Source organism: Macadamia integrifolia, chromosome 5 (genome assembly GCF_013358625.1).
Source record: "Macadamia integrifolia cultivar HAES 741 chromosome 5, SCU_Mint_v3, whole genome shotgun sequence".
Classification (NCBI taxonomy): Eukaryota; Viridiplantae; Streptophyta; class Magnoliopsida; order Proteales; family Proteaceae; genus Macadamia; species Macadamia integrifolia.
The window spans coordinates 4,666,155-4,685,752 of NC_056561.1; the positions used below are offsets into that span (position 1 = coordinate 4,666,155).

A 19,598-nucleotide genomic window follows, 5' to 3' on the forward strand; every position below is an offset into this window, starting at 1 on the left:
CAGTCCTGAACCATAATTTTAAGTATTGATATCGGATTAATCATATCATATATCCGATTAATCCAAATCATTTATCAATATCAGTTTAGAAGTAAAATCATAACATAAAACTCATTTTTCTTGTGAAAGTAAGGACAAGAGAAAAAATCAAGGACAAGAGTGATCGATCCCTATTGAATCAAATGAGTATCGATTGATAACAATATCAATGCCGATAACTAAACCATTGCCCCAAACCCGCAAAGGAGGAGAAAAAGGGAATTTCTTATACCTCGTTTGATCAAACTAATAATGAAATATTGGAATTTTAACAAATTCTCTCTTATCAGTTACCATGTAAATATATACATAATTAGGGGGGGGAGTTTTTGTATAATTTTTTGGTTGGTAACAGTTTCTTATCTATTCTATATCAGTTTGATCCGGTTTCGATTGATTTTGATGCGATTGGCTTTGTTGTCACAATACCCACAAACTAAAGTTTATTCAATTTGGCTAGATTTGGTTTGAATGCAGTCTGATTTCATTAGTTCAGATTAGGGTTTGACATCACTAGTAACTGGGAAAGAGGTTGCCCGTCTATCTAGATCGATTTACTAGGAAACACATTATTCATGAGTAATGAGTTAGGAAGTCCAATGTTAAACCACCTTTCCAACTGGGATGGATTGGACTGAATTCTTAAAAACCAAAACTCCATCCAACCTAAGCCAATGTCCCATTAGCTCAACCCAAGCCTATTCCAATCGAATCCAATGTCACAATCATCTATCAATGCCTAAATTTTCTTTACCAAAGTAGACATTTAGACAGATTTGAAAAATAAATAAATAATAGGTAGATACACTTTTTTTGTTTGTCTAAAGAAGATACACACTGACCTCTCCCCCCGCCTTTCACTTTAAACCCCACCACGCCACCACGCCACCACGCACCACCCCCACTCACAAAACAACGCACGCTACTCACTAAGGTAACATCCGTAATGTCCAAAGTCCACACCTACAGCCCAGACAAACACGATGGTCGACATCACGGTAAAATATGCATATTATATACCTATAATATACGCATCTAAACGTTCAATTCAAAAATTCATAATTTGACGTATTGATCTAAAAAAAATGTTTAATACATAGATTTTAAATATAATTGTATTATATATGAATAATATTCGTATAATATGTTATATATTCAATAAAATTTTGGGTTAAAAAAAAATGAGATTAACCCAAATGGGTCAAATCCTGATTCTCGACCCTTGTCTTCTAATAGGAGCCCTAATCAATCAAAACTATAACCCTTATTTTTCCGTCATCTAAGTAAACCAAAAAAATGAGGAACCCTTGCTCCAATGACCCCTTCTCCTCCATCTCCGTTCTCGGTGGGTGGCGGCCAACGACCGAGGGCGATAAGTAAGACATCAATACCCCCTGCTTTCATTCTCTTATCCATTTCTCTTCCATCAATTGTTGAAAACCCAATCAACCCTTCATCTTCTCTGTTTTTCTTTCCATTGGAAGTTTAAAATCAACCATTTGAATTGAACCGACAATTAACTTACAAACATAGTTGTAGCTAGACAATGTGAAGAATTAGAAAAAGAGAAATGACATGAGTGTTCTCCTCCCTCTGTTCTTGCAACATTACATCTAAGAAGTCAAAGGAGTTGAAGGGAGGAGGTTCTTGAGCATTAAAATTGATCCATGACCGATATTAGATTGTACCCCCATGGGAATTTCAAGAAAATCCAAGTGCATCTCTGGTATGAACTATTGCAAACACTTATTCTCGATCTTCTTGAATATTGTTTCTGTACCAAAAAGAAGAAGAAAACATGTAAAAATTACGAGAATATATAAGGCTTGATTCTCCTCTTAGTTCTTTCTACCATACATTTTTTAGGGGTTAAATTTAATTAATATTAAATGTGAAAATTCAAAAGAAAGATAAATGATTCAAATTGGAAAATCATATTAGATTTTAGTGTCCATAAAAGCATGGTAGATTAGAATTTAGTTTCAAACAATCATTTTTAATCCTGGATTTTTGCTCATGAATTTGTACAGAACAACCATATTAAACACGTACCGTATTATTACCATACATATTTTATTATGCCTGATTTTTTTAAACGTATTATTACCGTATGATCTATTTAATTGTCATATATATACGTTCCCGTATTATTGCCATCTCCAAACTTACTAACTATAATATGAAATAGAAAATGAAGGGAGCCGCAACTCTGATGCAGGAGAGATTCTAGTCACATCCAATAGTTGGAAGCATTCTAATACCTAAACACATATCTTAATGGGCTCATAGCTACCGAATGTGAGCTAAGAAAGAGGATCTAAATCTTGAAGACAAAGCTTGTTTATAGGATTAGGATCCTCTCCAACCTGGGGTTTTTTCTCTCCCTCAAGCGCAACAGTGGCCTCTAGCACACATTGGACTGTATAAGAGGCAATTGGGGTGTATGCGTGGTTCTGTCAGTCAACTGATGTGCGTTGGCGGAGCTGGTGCATTTGAGAGGATCCAGCCCCTATCTCTCCCTCCTGTGTTTCTCACTCATAATTCTGTCTTTCCTATTTTGTGTCTCTATCTCCTCATTGTTCCCTCTCTAACGACAATCCAAATCCCCATTTATAACAAACATGCTTGCTTCTAAAACAAGTGAAACTGGATGTGTAGTGTTCATGAATTTAAATATTGTTATCGATCGAAATCGATATCCCAATACTAATATTAATAATATTATTATTGATATGCATCGGTTGAATAGGGCTATATCAGGTGGTTTTGCACTTTTTTTTTTTTTTTTTGTCCCTTGAAAGGATCCATTTTTTGACGATTTTACCTTTGCTACAAACTGCTTCACCGATAAGGATCGGCAGAGGCCAATCCGATATCGATATTTGAAACATGTAGTAATATGACACGGTTTTGCTCCCTTATCTCCCATTGGAAATGATTTTATTCAATATATATATCGTATCATCTCTTGTATGTGGAACGTAACGGCTCCAAACATACGATTTTATAACAATATGTGTCTTTTTTTTTTTTTTTTTTTTTTTTTAAAACGGGTATACAAGCCTTCGGCCTAACTAGTCCCGTGGGTCTATACTAACCCCACAACTGCATGGACCATGTCATACCGGGGTTGAATGATAACCATTCAACTTTCACTGAAAGCAATGAAGAAAACTAAACATCCCCGTGTGAGTGGCCCAAGGTGTGTCTAGTGGGTGTCGAACTTAGGACGTTTGAGTTTACGACTCGTACCAAGTCTAAACATTGTTTAGTTGGTTTGAGTCCAGATCAGGTTCTCGTACGATAATTATTCTTGTAGGGTGTTTGATCCACACTTGAACTCCACTCAAAATAAAAATCAATTAAAATAAGAGAAAGATTAAGTGGAGTCCAAGTGTGGATCAAACACCATACGAGAATCATTCTCGTAAGAGGACCTGATCCGATCTCAGTTGGCTTCCCATACGTGAAACCTTTAGTCATCATTATCTTCATTTTATATATCTTTCATCAATCTAACTCAACAATGGGTAAGAGATCGTTACCTGATCATGTACTGTCCCCGCATCAATGTATGAAGAGGGCCAATGAGAACACACGTAAGGGCATAAACATGAATCATGAGAGTAAGATGGTAATTTTGCATATTCATGGTGATGTGACCCTATTATTGAGCTTTGAGTTTATCATTAATTCCCATGCCCTAATATTCATGGTCACAATTTATGAATATCTTTAGGGTATGTTTGTTTAGAGGGGAGTTGGGGATTGAAATGTTATCAGTATATGACTCATGTTAGTGGAGTTAAAAGCAAAAAAAGTAAAGATGAGGTAAAATTTAATTTTTCCCACCCCAACAACATTTGGTTAGTTTAGGAAAGTAAAAAAAAATTCCATAACTTTCCCATTATATTCGTTTGGTTGAAGGAGAGATGGAAAAAAGGAAAGAAGAAAAGAGGGAAAGAATGAGATCTAGGGCAAGCTTCTCGAGATTCTAGTTGCTTGAGAGGAAAGATAAGGATTGGGGGTTGCAACGATCATATCGGTTTAGGGTCTCGCTAGTTCAGAAAGGTTGGGCGTGCTATAAAAACTTCGAACTATCTTTGACTCAGATATATCAGATCGGTTTTAAGGTCTCATTGGTTCGTCTCTGCAAAGCTTATCCACATTCTAGTTTATTGAGAGGAAATAGAACGATTGGGGGTTGCAATGATCATATCAATTAAGGGTCTCGTTGGTTCAAATTGGTTAAGGGTTGCAGCGATAAGATTGGTTGAGAACATCCCACGATCCCCTTCGATCTTTATATCTGAAACCCACGCTCCTTCCCATGACCTGAACAATAGAAACAATCATTGCCAAGTTTCCTTCAACTTTCTTACGAGAGTCCCACCAAAACGGTGGGACTTTTAGAGAGTTGGGGCGAATAAAGCAATGACTCAATAGGAAAACTCACAAGTATGAGGTTATCTACTCTAAATTCTGTTCCTTATAATCAAACAATGTAAAGTCACATTAGGGTGAAATAGTTCGTACAACTATCACACCCCTTGAATTTCACCCCAGCAAAAACCCCTTAAACCAAACGGGGCCTATGGACTTATTTGCCTTCACCCATTACTATGGTGAAAGAGGAATTCCTTCACCATGGGCATCATTACCATTGAATGATCAAGAGGATGGATGGTCAAACAATAGGGAGTGATAATGCTAAAATTAAAGAATATATATATATATATATATAGTGCTGATGGGATTTCTCACATCACCTATGGTGAGGGGGTGAGGGGATTTCTTTCTCCCACTAATGAAGAAAAACTTTCAACTACATTTATTTGTTTTAATTATAATGTCTAGATGCATATGGTGAGGGGTTCTTCATTCATCGTGGGTGAAGGAAATTCGATCCTTTTATTTTTGTTATCTTCATTTGTCAGTATTTCGTTACTATGGACCCACACATGTTTGTCACTGAGATTATTGTGGATGCAACTATGAAGTTCCAATATTGACCAAAGAAAATATTAGAATTATTCAAAAAGGTGGGAACAAACAAGAAAGGTTACAAATGATTTTGCAAATAAGGGTTATTAATAAGAAAATCCCATCAACTAGTCATATGTTTATAAGATTAATATGTGACATTATTATTGTTATTATTATGGTTTTCTTTCTCGTCACTATGCTTAGTAAAATATAATGCTTTATTCTTTGCTACATGGTAGTCATGGATTACTCCATGTGATAGGAGAGGATCAGACAATCATCTCATTAGTACAATTTAAACTTAAAATTAGTACAGGAAGTAGCTACATTATAAAGTATTCCACTTTGTATTTTATATCAACATACATTCGAATGCATTTTGGTAATTTTACTAAAATTTGAATAAAAGTTTGGGCAACCTTCCTTCATTACTTTGAACTAAAATATAGCTATTGAGATGTATATAGGCCCTCTGTCAAATGGACTAATGTCACTAACCCATGTACTATCTAATAGCAAGCAGGAAGGACCCTTTTATTATTATTATTATTATTATTAGGGCAAGATAACGCTATCCACTTGTACGACCATTGTCCTAACCTACGTGCAAACCAATGGGAGGCCACGTAGAGGCATATTCAGTGTATAAGGTGGGGGATAACAAAGTCTTTTCGTACATGCTTGTGTCTAAGTGTAGACACACATGAGTGAGTAGCTTTTTTTTCCTCGTTATTATAAATAGTTTGCATAAAGTAAGCAAGTTGGGGAAACAATTTCTATTATAAATAATTGATACTTGGGTATGAAGCTTTAGTGTTATTATAAATAATTTGCATAAAGTAAGCAAGTTGGGGAAACAATTTCTATTATAAATAATTGATACTTGGGTATGAAGCTTTAGTGATATAATTCTCATGAAAACAATGTGGGTGCCAAGTCATGTTAGTGGTGGTCGTACAGGTGATAAGAAAAGAGAAAGAGGAGATTAAAAAAAAAAGTTTTTTTTTTTTTTTTTCCAAAATAATGAATGTGCCCAACCAAAAAGTTAGTTGGACGAAAAAACTCTTTTTACTAATGGTGAGGTTTGATTGGGTGGTGAGGTTTGATTGGGTTGATTCATTTATTTTTTTTAATAATTACACCCCCAAGTCCATTAATCATATGTCAATTTCCAATATAAAAGTTCTTCGAGTGGAAAAATAAAACATTTTAAAAAAGGGTTCAACTATTTGTAATCGAGCATATTACAAATCAAATTTGTAACCAGACATTAAATATCCTAGTACATAGTTTAGTTTGATTTTAATAGAGGGTAATTGACGCAATTTCATAATATTAATTGACCACTATTAATTGATTTCATTTTCCCAAATTCATCCATTTAGTTCAAGGGTATAATATGAAATCCGACCCCAAGATCCCATCCCAATCTTCTTATTTATTCACTTTTCTGTTTTAACTCTTTCACTAAAAAAACAATGATATGCTTAACTCGTCGTAGTAGTAAAATCAGAGATTGAACTTTCTTTGAAGAAAATCGAGAAAAACAACAGTTACACAAGAGAATTGTTGAGTTTAATTTTATATTGCGAAAGTTCAACATATTAATAAGATCATGCATCATCCGCGTGATTTGTTTTTCTTAATTCCCAATATCCAAATTCAATTCAAAAAATTTATATTTAAGTCGAATATCAATGAAATGATGTGTATGATAAGGGGATTGATTGTAACATTTTGCCTATTTTAGATTAGTGATATGAGTGAATTTATATCTCTCACATAACAATTATGGATTAGTGATATAGGTAGATTGCAATAAAAAATTGATTGATTGGTACCTTTTTCCTTATTAAATAGGATACCCAAAAAACTTATTCCATTCAATCTACACATATTCTATTGCAAATCTAATACCACTTTTCACATAAGAATACAACCCTCCCAATGATCTCGGCAATGCTAATTATAGATATGAGTTGGATCATATAAAATTGTGCTTTAACCATACCTAATCCAGCTCAACTCAAACTGGCTATGATTTTAACCATGATTTATATAATTTAATTTAAGGCTATCATCCTATCATTTTATTCAGAATAATGAAATCTAGGTCATGGTTTCTTATGCTCATAAATCAATATATATGACCACTAATTCCAATACAAATCAAGCGATTAAGCGATCCAATTTACAATTATTGGTGAAATAACCAATCTGTTTGGGAGAGGTAAAACTAATATTTAATTCATATGTAATTTGTTATATATTAGGAATGTGTTTGAAATTTAAAAATAATTTGAAGTTAAATTATAAATAAGGTCATTCATATGATATAAAAAACAAATAATTAAAAAACATGTCCTAATGTGTAAATTACAATAAGTTATTATCTACTTGCGAACAGTGAGTAACAGACACTCGCTCTATTGTTCAATGACAGTAGATTTACTTTTATACTCATAAAATACAAACTCTTAATAAATTTTCATTCAATTCACTAAAAGTGAAATGACATTTTAATCATTAAAGTGGCAAAAATAATGATTATCTATTAATTGACATAAAAGAGATGTTACAACTTATGTTGTAACCGCCAAAGTGACAAACAGATTAACTCTTAAAAAAATTAGGGACCATCAACATGGGTTTAAAACCCATAATCGGGATCTAAAAATGTCTTCGTTTAAATTGGTTTGGAAAAGTCAAGTAAATCTTATAACCCAAGGATTCAACTAATATCAATTGGTTCTCAATTGATTAGAACTAAGATTGGTTTAGAGCTGAATATGATATGGATCAAATCAAAGCGAATGATTTAGTCCAATTTTTTAAACCAATCAATCAATCACTTAGAGGGTGTGAGGATCATCAATGGAATAAATGAACATACACGTTAAGGCATCCAATTACAAAAGCAAATAAATGACTGGATTTGAGTATAAAATGTATACGTTGAGAATCAAGAGTCTTAGACCAATAGCTAAATATCGAAAGACTAGAATCACCAAATTATTTGAATTAATCATGCTCGTTCACAAACTCTCTAGATGTGACCAATGAAAGAGTTTCCGTAAAATTATTAAAATATCATAAAATAAAAATAAATATAAAATACAAGATGACTTCTTTTATAATTTTAATTATTTCGTCTATTCATTTTGAGTTAATATTATACTTAATGAGATGCTTGCTTAGAGCCCGTTTGGTATTGTTTATGTTTCAGAAACGCCATTTCGTATCAAAAACGAAAATTTCAATTTATGTGTCAAAATGCAATTTTAAAACGAAAAAAATGGAGTTTCAAAATTTCAGATTTGTATCGGGAATGATATTTTTATTTTTTTTGTAAAATAGAACGAAACTGGGAAGACGGAACTCCAAAACGGAGTTCTGTCCAATCTCATTTTTTCAGTTTTTTTTTTTTTTTTTCATTTTTTATTCCAGAAAAACATTAACAGACCATAAGTGCACCAAACAGAAGATTCTGTTTTTTCGTTATAATAGAACGAAAAAACTCTAAAAACGTTTTTTTAGAACGATACCAAACGTTTTAGTATTTCACATGGACTAACACATATATTATCACGTGTCAAATATTTTCTCTAGCAAACGAGAAAAAAAAAAAAAAAAAATACTAATCATGTAGCAAATATTAAAACATTATAATTCACTAAAGCATAGTGATGGTAAGAAAAACCTTCACTAAATATACCTTTTTCACTATCTCTAATTCGTTTTTACCAAAAAAAAAAAAAAAAAAAAATCTCTAATTCGCTTCGCTGTATCCATTGTGACGTGGTGTATTTGGTGTTTGGCCTATGGACTTTTATATGATTTCGTACAAAACAAACACCTTCCCAGTTAAAGCACCGTTACGTTTTGATTTTAGAAAGCCTTCCTCCAGGTCCTTTCCTCGTTAGATCTCTCTCCCTCTCTTCCCACATTCGTCGTCTACTTCTGCTTCTGATACTGAAACTTGAGTCACATTCCCCAGCAATCCCTGGATGGATGCAATCAGGAAACAAGCTACGAAGCTTAGAGAACAGGTCGCGAAGCAACAACAGGTACGGAACCCTAATATTTTCTTAACGTTGATTCTCCGCTTCCCCTGATTACTTCGAGAGATCTCTCCGTGTGTGATTTTTTTCTTCACCTGAATACGTTTTATAAGGTTGAAATATAAAACAAATGTTGCGGTTTGGGGCGATTGTAAGATCGATTTCAGCAGCTCGGGTATTTTCTTTATTTTGTTTGAAGAGATTAGGTGTTCTTGCCTTATTCAGGATTAGGGATTGTTATAATGGCGCCTGTAAGTTGAGATTTAAGGTATGGGAAGACTAGTTTCGTTTTGGCATTTGAAAGGGATTGAAAGACGGTAAGTTTAGCCTATTTGGGCTCCAGTTAGACTCCTTTCAGTTAATCAGTAAATGTTGGATCTGGAGACACTTCCATATTCCATTTCCAAACAGTCTTAGGTGTAGTGCACGTGCAATTGAGGAAACTGTTAAGGCATTTGATGAGATTTAACCTTGAATGTGCAAACAGAAGAAAATAAAACTGTGAAAACCAAAGTGATCTGATCACTAACCCTAATTACTTGGCGGGCCTCCACCTGTTGAAGCGTAGTTATATGTTGGAACTTGGAAGTAGGGTAAGATTTTGGATTTTCCATAAAGACAGAACATTTGGTGGGCGTGGGCGTTGGCTTCTTCTTCTTCACCCTTACATGGAATTTTGTTTGTTTGTTAAAGTTGTGATACTGATCCAAAGTTGGTTTAATCACTCCTATGTGGTAATGGCAAAGCAACATTCTATGACCAGAGGGCAGAAGTGGACCTTCAGCTGATGTCCTACTAAGATGGGGTACAGTGTGGACACAAGTGCGGAGCTGGTTACTGAGTGAAATAGCTGAACGACAAGGATGTGGCTTTTTTGATCACATGAAGCTCGAGCCATCTGACATGGGATTTATGCAGTTAAGAGCAGGGGCAACATGACTGGCTCTGCCGATCAAGATTGTTTCCCCAACAGTTCTACATACGGTTACTATGTTTTGCTACAATCTTCATGAATTATGAGCAAAATTTGATTTATTTGCTCGGATATCTATATTCACTCTGCAACGAATGTGGTTAGTGAGCATTCTGTACCTATAAATATTTTTTTAAGGATAATTTATCAAGAACTTGATTTCAATTAATAAGAAAAACAGAATTTGTTTAAGCATGACCAAAATTCAGAAAGTATACTGCAATCTAGGTGACTAGAAGTTTAATACTGCTTCTCTTATTCAATGTAAATTCTGGTTGTCGTTGCTTAACCCAAAAAAGGGGGTGGTTGTTTCTTGTAAAGAAAGGATATGTTTAGATTGGTGTACTTGTACATTCTCCTCTTTCCTTAATTACATTCTCTTTTGCACTGTCTAGATTTGTTTCCTTGAGAGGGCTGGTTCCTTCCCAACTAATGAAAGACATTGCACTAGTGACCAAGGCTTGCCACTCTTTCCTCATTACTAACACCAAAAAACGCAAGTTGCTCACTGCCACAGCCACTTTCTTCATCTTCTTTTGCAGAGACATCCATTCTTTCTTCTGTTTCTTAGGGCCAAAGAACATATTCTTTATATCAAGATCTCTTAACTGCCATTTTTTTTAACTTCTTTACTACTTCCTGTAAGGCTTGTTAATATATCTATGCTCGATTTCTATCCAGTAACAATAAATGATCAATTTTCCCCTTTGCTTCATATCCTCTCTATCTTCGAACAAATATATTTTTGTGTGGTAAAGATTTGAAACAGATTGCTTTTTGGACCCTCTAAAAACATGATTTGTGTAAATATACTTCAGGCTGTCTTCAAGCAATTTGGAGGAGGGGGATATGGAGGGTCAGATAATTTAGTTTCAGATGACATAGAGCTACAGCAGCATCAAAAACTTGAGAAGCTTTACATGTCAACTCGTGCAGCAAAGGTTAACCAAAATTCTATATTTTCTTGTGATTTTGCTTCAATATTCTTGGCCAACCATTAAATGTGTATTTTCTCTTTACCAGCACTTCCAAAGGGATATTGTTCGTGGTGTTGAAGGTTACATTGTTACCGGGTCAAAACAAGTTGAAATTGGTGAGGATGAAATTTTCACATCCATTAGTAAATCTATATTTTGTTTCCTGCCTTTCTTATGATGTTACATACTTCAAACCACGACTTTCCATTAGGTACAAAGTTTTCAGAAGATAGCAGGAAATATGGTGTTGAGAATACTTGTACCAGTGGTAATACATTATCAAAAGCTGCACTGAGTTTTGCACGAGCTCAAGGTCAAATGGAAAAGGAACGTGGAAATTTATTAAAAGCTCTTGGTACACAGGTTTGAGCAAAGCCCTCAGTAGACAGGTTTGATAAAGTTTTTGCTCTCAATGACTTCTAGCTTTGGGATGGACAAAAAAATTTCACCTTATTTTTGGGCATCTTCTTTTCCATTGAACTCTGGCGGCAGCACATTAACACTCCATAATTTTATACATTTTTTTTTTGACAACTTTAAATTTTGGTATAGGTTGAATTGCTAGTTGTTTCATGCTTTTTAAATAACCTTATATGATGTGTCCGTATTGGAAAATGGCATCATGCGAAAACTTTAGTATTTAAAGGCCAAACTTATGTCTGAAAGCTGAAAAAAGGAAAATGAAAAATGTGAGGGCTGTCAGTGGGTAGCGTAGGGTTTGTCAGTGGCCTTCTATCTGTCCTTATCCTATAGGGCATGGGTAGGAATTGCAAAGCCACATGGGAAATGGATAAGTTGGGTAAAGCTCTAACTATATTCTTTTATCTTTTGGTTTGGGATTTTGAATGGACAATGAGTTATGAGATATGGGTAGATTAGATACGATTGGTTATGTGTATTGGGTTGGGGCTAGGCCTTGAGTTAGCTTATAAAAATATTTGTACATAATTTATACAATGGGGAGGGTAAGACTTTTACCTGCTCCAACTCTTACCCTCCAAATAAAAGTCCAGTAAGGTGGGTAGATGGGTTAATGGGTATCTGTGGACAGCCCTAATGAAAACAGATTGAGTAGAATTTAGTTAAATGCATATATCTGGAGATTTTGGTGGTTTCTCGGAGCCTCAAAGATTGTCTCTACTCTCCAGATTTCCTTATAATAATCTTGTTAATAGAAAGCTCCAGCTTGGACCAACTAGAACTCCAACAAGCACAGAGAGAACTCCAATCAACCATCATAAAGCCATCAACAACTCCAATTCTAACGAAAGCTCTTCCCAAAGAAGGCATACCAATAGCAACAAACAACAACAACAACAACAAAATCCCTTCCCAAAGAAGGCACTTCAAAAAAAGTGTAGCATCCAACAACTCATCAAAAGGCCTTTCCAAAGAAGGCACTCCAACAAAAACTGTAGCTCCCAATAGCTACAACGAAAGCACTCACGTGCCTCAAACAAAGATGAGAGGGAGGGAGGGAGAGAGAGAGAGAGAGCAAGGAAGTCTCAATCGATTAGGTTGGGGCTGCCCTCCTTCATTCATTAAATAAATAGCTATTGCAAGTCCTACTAGGAATAAGAAAGAATAAAATAGAACAAAATAGAAAACTAATACTAATTGCTCTTTCAATCCTAATAGGACTAGGATAACCCAAACACACAGTTCTAATAGGACTAGAAAAACACAAGGGAGGAGTTTGAGAGTCTTGCAGTAGACTCCTCATTTCTCTTGATAGACTTCTAACAATTCTCAAGTCTCAACCTCTATGGATGAACCGTCGTGTTTTTTAAAATAATTTTTATTGTTGAATTACCATACCTTAGATTAGTTGATGGAGAAAAATAGACCAACCTTTTGTATGTTGAAAATCTTAGGATGCTTCATGATTTCCATGGAGGTATCTTCGATGCTATAGAAGGTGATGCAGATATATCAGAAAAGTGGGCTTTTTTGTGGAAATAAGCTTGGGTTTGGGTTGCATATGTGTTGGCAGCTTGGATTTGGGTTGCATATGTGTTGGCCTTTTGGTCTATAATGGGCCTAAAATATGGGTAGGAGGTCGGAATATGGGATCTATGAATTACAGATGCAGTTGGGCGTTGGGCTTGAGATATCCTCTTTGATTTGATTCCTATTTCTTTCCTTTTAGAGCTAGAATTAGTTTGATAGTATTTTATTTAGATGAATTTTTATTTTCAGTTGCCAATTAGGATAGTTTCCATTTTAATAAACTACCAAATTTATGTTTTGATTCTCTTTATATAGCCATGTAATGGAAGAAAACTCATATTGAGATTTGGAGAATTGAAGTTTGAAATTGAATGTTTTTTTTTTGGCTTAACGTTGGTTGCCGTGACCTCCCTCTCCCTCTTTTGTTTTTTCCTTATCTTGTTGTTCTTCTTCTTCCCTCCTTATGTCCCCTCTCCTGTTATTAATTCCTCTTGCTGGCTGAACCCCTATTATGGGCTATAGTCGTTGGTTCGAAGAAAGCTTGCCGTTAGGATTCTGGTCTGGTGATGACATCTGGTTATGAGAACTGTTGAAGAACCAGCAAACCCATCGGTTGGATCTGTTACTTGAGTTGAAGGTAGCCTGCACATAGGCGATGTACCTCTTTGAACTTCAGGCCTTCACGACTCTTCTATGGTGAGAAATCAGGTCTGCAACTGGGCTGAAACCCTAGCTTCCGCCAGTCTCAGGTTCCCTTAGCTTCTTTGGACATCAGACTGTGGATCGAATTCAGTAAGAGTTGGGATTTGGTGCCTTGATTCCATATTTGCTGCTCGATCAACTTCTCAGCATCTAGCTCTGTTTTCATGGAGGTTTGAAGTACGCCCTTGAGTTCTATCGTGAGGAAGAAGAAGACTGGTATTTTATTGTTTATACATATTACTTCTGGTTATTACAGATAAGTCCCTCCAACTTTTAAGTTCTTTATTAAAGACAGCCCCCTCTTTACTAGTTTGCAAAATAACCCTTCATTCTTGGTTTTATTTCAGTTTAACCCCACTACCATCTTTATTTCCAGAATCGATCCTTGTCTTTGGGTTTAATTCCTATTTAGTCGTTAGTCAGTTATTTCACTCTCTAAAGCTCCTAAATTTTACCAAAAAATTACATTATTGCCACTGGTTTGCCTAGATTGAAATATTTGTTCTAATTGTGGGTCCATAAGCGATCCGATTCCCCTGTATCCGCATCAATTACTTAGCTTGTGGGATCTTCTATCAGTTATTTTCTTTTTTATTTTATTTTATTGTAAAGCTGATCTTGGATGAAATATTTTGTTCTAGTTTGAGTTGGCTATTTTTTTTCCTCATTGGTTAATCTCTAAAGATCAATGTTTAGAGCTTTTCTATTGGTTGGATGATGTAATAGATTAGAGTGAAGCTTTTATGATGGAAGCTCTCTCCTAAGTCAATCATAGGATTTTGGCATGTACGTTCTCCGCTATTTGAGGAATAAAGTGATTGTGGATGGGTGGATTCTCACTGTAGGCTTTGGGTGGATTCCTAACCTATTTTATCCTCCTACTATCTGTTTTCTTTCTATTTATCCAAGTTACAGTTCAGATTTTTCTAACCTTGCACCCTGCAGCTATACTCTTCTGTTGATTCCTCAGTTTCAGTTCATTTTTGCTATTGATTTTAGTTTCTCCTGTTACTTATGAAACCTATTCTGCATTTGGTAGCTGCTAAACCGCCAAATTGATTTCTGTTTTTCATATTCGATTTGCTGCAACTCTGTTCTTTTTTTCATTCTGTCCTAGTGGCATTAGGATTGTTCCGGTTCTCACGATGCAGCCGTCAGATCTTCATCACTTGCAGGCCTTTTCTGCTTTCTGAACTAGCCATCACCAACAGAAGCTATAGAATTTTTTCTATTTCTGTCATATAGTGCCTAACTCACCTGTTTTATTGTTTGAGCTAAACTCCAACTGGATTTCCGTGGCTTGAGTTTAGTTTTCTTTAGAGGGTTTAGGATGCCTAGTACTATGGGTTTCCCAAATAGAGATATTTTTCTTTTTCAGTGTTATATTTGCGTAGAAAATGTGCCCCCATCCCCCCATTCTGAGATGTGGTAAGTCTTCTCATATTGGCTAGGATGCCTTCAAGATTTGACGGTGTTATTTAACGGTAAATGTGGCTTTGAGGTTACAACTCTTCTTTCGTTGTCTATGTAATTATGCTTAGATTTGCCTATCTAATTTATATTTCATTATGTTGAATCTCCAGGTTGCGGAGCCATTAAGAGCAATGGTTATGGGAGCTCCGTTGGAGGATGCTCGGCATCTTGCTCAACGATATGATAGAATGCAGCAGGAAGCTGAAGCTCAGGTAGCATGAGATGCATTTCTTTTGCTTTATTCTGCAGGATTTATTGTGATGTTAGCATATTTGATTTGTTTGGTTGGTGACTCCAACATTGGACTTCTTCAACAAGTTAAGAATGTTCAATTTTTTTTTTGGGGGGTAAAAGATGCTTAGGGTACCCAACCTTCAGAAAAATTACACGTAGGGTGCCTCACGTTTCAACAGTTTTACATTTAAGGTTCCTTATTTTCTATAGTTCCAATATTACCCATTTCTTCTTCTTAGCCGATCTGATGCCCATTCTCCTTCTCTCCCTTATCACATTGACCCTTTATAGTGCCAATGGTGAGTTAATGACAATGGACACTGAGATGCAGACTTTCCGGCCATGGAGTCGAATTGAGAGTATGATGGCTTGTGGTTGTCAATGTGCACTAGAGAAGGAAGGGGTTTGTGAGCAGGGGTGAGGTAAGCCGGCAGAGAGAGAGGGGTGGAGGAGGTGATGTAGAGGGCAGGGGAGAGAGGGCCATGTTTCTGCAAAGAAGCACCTGAAAGAGAAAGACCCTTAGACCACAACCTCATCTCATCCCTTCTCACTTCTCAGATAAAACCACTCCTGCAAGGGGGCTACATTCCATGGCACATGAACTACAGTCAAGGCCTTGGGCCTGCTAGCCAAATGAGCACCTAACAAACTTCCCACCAAACCGGCAGCATCCCTTTGAGAACCAACACCCAAGCCACCTCCATTGCCACAGGTAGGGAGAAGAGGAAAGTCCTCCCATTATCGGTTGTTCCTCTTTCAGTGGATGAACTCTCAGTCCACACTCCATAACTCTCTTTTTGGGCCAATCTTTAACACAACAACCACCACCCGTTTGGATGGAGAAATGCATCGTCAATGTATCGAACTGAAACCCCATACAGTGACAGACAGGTCCATTGTTGCATCCTTGATGGCGGTTAGTAAGTTTGTTGCGTCATCTCTCTGTTCTAATATTATACAAAGCTTTGGAATCAAGATTGGTTTGTAGAGTATTGGCCCCCCCCCCCTTTTTTTCTATTTTTTCTTGGATGGTGCTCAAGACGGTGGACCTTGCCTCTTCCGATTAGTAGTTTTCCTGTTTTGGTAGTTGGGGTGGGGGTTATGGTGAGAGGGGGGGTTGGTGAAGGACAGGGGGTGTTGCGGGGTTACACGGGAGGGAGAATGCAGGGGAAGGGAGAGTGAGAGGGGCTGAGGGGAGGGGTGCGGCAGGAGGTGGTGGTGGTGGTTGTTGTGGTGGCTGTGGATGTGGTGATGGTGGGGGTATAACTGGGAAGATAAAGAAGTACCTTTAATGTAAAATTCTATACACTGGGTACCTTACTTCTTGTTTCTCTAAAAGATGGGTACCCTAAGTGTCATTTACCCTTTTTTTATGTGTGTTTGTGTGTGTGGGGGGGTGTTGGCGAGTGGAATGCTTCTGACATGTTCAGTTTACTAACATGATGAAACTTAGCCCTCCTGCAGCTTGTTTAATTTTTCTACTTGATCTATACAGGCTATTGAAGTCTCTAAACGCCAAGTAAAAGTAAGGGAATCTGCTGGCAATGTTGATTATACTTCAAAACTTGAAGCTGCTGAAGCTAGGCTGCAAGAGCTGAAGTCAAACATGGCAACCTTGGGGAAGGAAGCTGTCGCTGCAATGGCTGCTGTGGAATCCCAGCAACAAAGGTTGACGCTCCAGCGACTAATTGCCTTGGTAATTCATTTTCATCTTTACCTGATGCAGTTCCTTCTGAATTCAAGTTTACGCTTTACATGCCATATATTTTAGGACATCACACCTTACAGCTCTTTTTCCTCTTTTACATTAAAGGTGGAATCGGAACGTTTTTATCATCAACGAGTCTTGCAAATACTTGATCAACTTGAGGGAGAGGTATGGGATTGTCTGATGAACTTCAATTACTGTTGCTTCTTATTTGCAGCTGGCTTATGTATTTCTACTTTTTCTTTCAATGAGTCTTATTCAAGAAATCTTAAGATTTATGATTTTTCTGTTGCAATTGGCAGATGGTATCAGAGCGCCAAAGAATTGAAGCTTCTCCCAATGTGGCTGTAGACAATTCTATGCCACCTCCACCCTCATATGAAGAAGTTAATGGTGGTTTTGTTGCTCAAACATATGATGGGCTAACAGATAGCATGGGATACTTTTTAGGAGAGGTGATTGTTTTTTGCCCCTTTATAGAAATTTTTAATGATGATGAAACACAGTTTTGTAATATCTCTGTCCCTTTTCTTCCAAAATTGTTCCTTTTCAATTTGTTGTAGGTTACACATTCATATCAAGCTGAGTCTGATGTGGAGCTTAATTTGTCAGTTGGTGATTATGTTGTTGTCAGAAAGGTTTGTGAATCCACCTTTTGTTTGGTTACTTCTTCACATTCTAACGATGGTTTAATGCTCTATTCTATCTTGTACTCTATGTTGCTCTTAAAGTGTACTGAGGGTCCTCCTCCTGTTAAGTTGTGGGAGTTAGTTGTCATAAGTCTAGTTAAGTCATTTGTTATTTACTTTGGTTGTAATTTGACTCTAAGTAGGTTTCTTGTTTATTATATAAGTTGTGGGACTAGGCCACGATAGGATTATGACTCTAGGATTCTCTCACTTTTTCTCCTATCGTGTTCTCCCTCTCCTCTTTTTCTCTTCTTCCTCTTCATAGATTTTGGTTGGTGATTTGATTTTATTACAATTGCTTTTGCTGTTCTTGACTAAAAATGAAGACTGATTTTCCTTACAACATGTGGTATTGGCAATAAATATATATGAAAATTGGGGGTTGTGGGGAGGAAACAGTGAGTGGACAAAGATCTAAAGAATAGAAGTGGAGTGGGTATAGTAGTGGACAAAGATCTAAAGAATGATGTTGGGGACGGTAAAAGACTGGGAGATCAAATTATATCCATCAAATTGGTGTTGGAGAAAGAGGTGGTCAATATATTTAGCGCTTATGCACCCCAAGTAAGATTGGATGAGAGTAGCAAGCTCCTTTTTTGGGAATAGATGGATGATTTAGTGCAAGGCTTTGGTTAAAGTGAAATGATTATAGGACATGACTTGAATGGACATGTTGGGAGGGATCGTAGAGGCTATGAAGATGTTCATGGAGATTTTAGAGTTGGAGAGAGGAATGATGAGGGGACCTCGATTTTAGACTTTGCGGAGCTTATGATTTATCCATTGCAAACACTTTCTTTGAAACAGGAGAGAGGAGCATCTAGTTACGTACAAAAGTGAGCATCATAGTAGCCAAATAGATTTCTTCCTAATTAGAAGGGCCGATAGATTATTGTGTAAGCATTGTAAGGTTATACATAGGGAGAGCCTAACCACCCAACATAGACTGGTGGTCTTGAATATGTGCCTTAGGACACAGAACGTAGGACCTATTTGCTTAAGATAAAGTGGTGGATGAAATAACCTAGAGGGGGTGAATAGGTTATGTTAGTGAAATTGAAATCCTTTTCAAATTATGATTCCCAAATGTGATTGTAAATAAAATATTGCAGAGTAATAATTTATACACAATCACATAACACCAAGATTTATAGTGGTTCGACTCAATCCGAGTCTAGTCCACTCCCTACAAGTTCTACTTGTAAGGTATTCCACTAGCTCTTCTCTTTCAGTACAGTAGGTAGGGAGGAAAACCTTTACAAATTCTTTTTTCAGAATAAGAGAATCCGTACAATCCCCTTTTTAGGGAGGAAAACTGCGTTCGAATTTTTTATTTGAGGGCCGTTTTGTACATTCCAGATTAGGGTTTTTCGTTATATATTGTAACGAGGTATACTTTCTTTGTATACAATTCTGAGAGGTGTGAGGATAAGTGTTGTAACCCTATCGAGATGTATACAACGCTCTTCCTCACACCTCTTAGAATTGCATATAGAGAAAGTAAACCTCGCTACAATATATGGCGAAAACCCCTAATCCGGAATGTACAAAACTACTCCAAATAAAAAAATGGAGCAGGGGGACCACCGTTCTATTCTGTCGTGGTGCCTACACCAGTACTCCCTGGATTAAACTGCGACGGAATACAAGACATCGTACACCAATGAAGGGGGGAAGGCGATGGGGGTGAAAAATAGAAGAGGGTCAGCTAGGAGGTTTGCCTAGAAGCAGTTACCAATGAAAAAGTGCGTAATAGCTCACTGATCGAGTGCTCTTGCACTGAAGATGAACAATGCTCAGCTATCT

At 36.5% G+C, this 19,598-nt stretch overlaps 1 protein-coding gene across 2 annotated transcripts in view; it reads left to right on the forward strand.

The window, feature by feature from the left end:
• Positions 1-8,893: 8,893 nt before the first annotated feature.
• LOC122079778 (SH3 domain-containing protein 2) overlaps positions 8,894-19,598 on the forward strand; it is a 16,510-nt gene continuing 5,805 nt past the window's right edge. The window contains exons 1-9 of one of the 2 annotated variants that reach the window (XM_042646490.1): positions 8,894-9,092; positions 10,878-11,000; positions 11,083-11,152; positions 11,248-11,399; positions 15,272-15,373; positions 16,891-17,091; positions 17,209-17,271; positions 17,406-17,558; positions 17,667-17,741. In XM_042646490.1, coding sequence (XP_042502424.1) covers positions 9,033-9,092; positions 10,878-11,000; positions 11,083-11,152; positions 11,248-11,399; positions 15,272-15,373; positions 16,891-17,091; positions 17,209-17,271; positions 17,406-17,558; positions 17,667-17,741 — 999 coding nt within the window. In that variant the 5' untranslated portion in view covers positions 8,894-9,032. Of the gene's footprint in view, positions 9,093-9,888; positions 10,160-10,877; positions 11,001-11,082; positions 11,153-11,247; positions 11,400-15,271; positions 15,374-16,890; positions 17,092-17,208; positions 17,272-17,405; positions 17,559-17,666; positions 17,742-19,598 lie in introns of those variants that run through there. The other variant, XM_042646491.1, reaches the window with a different exon arrangement.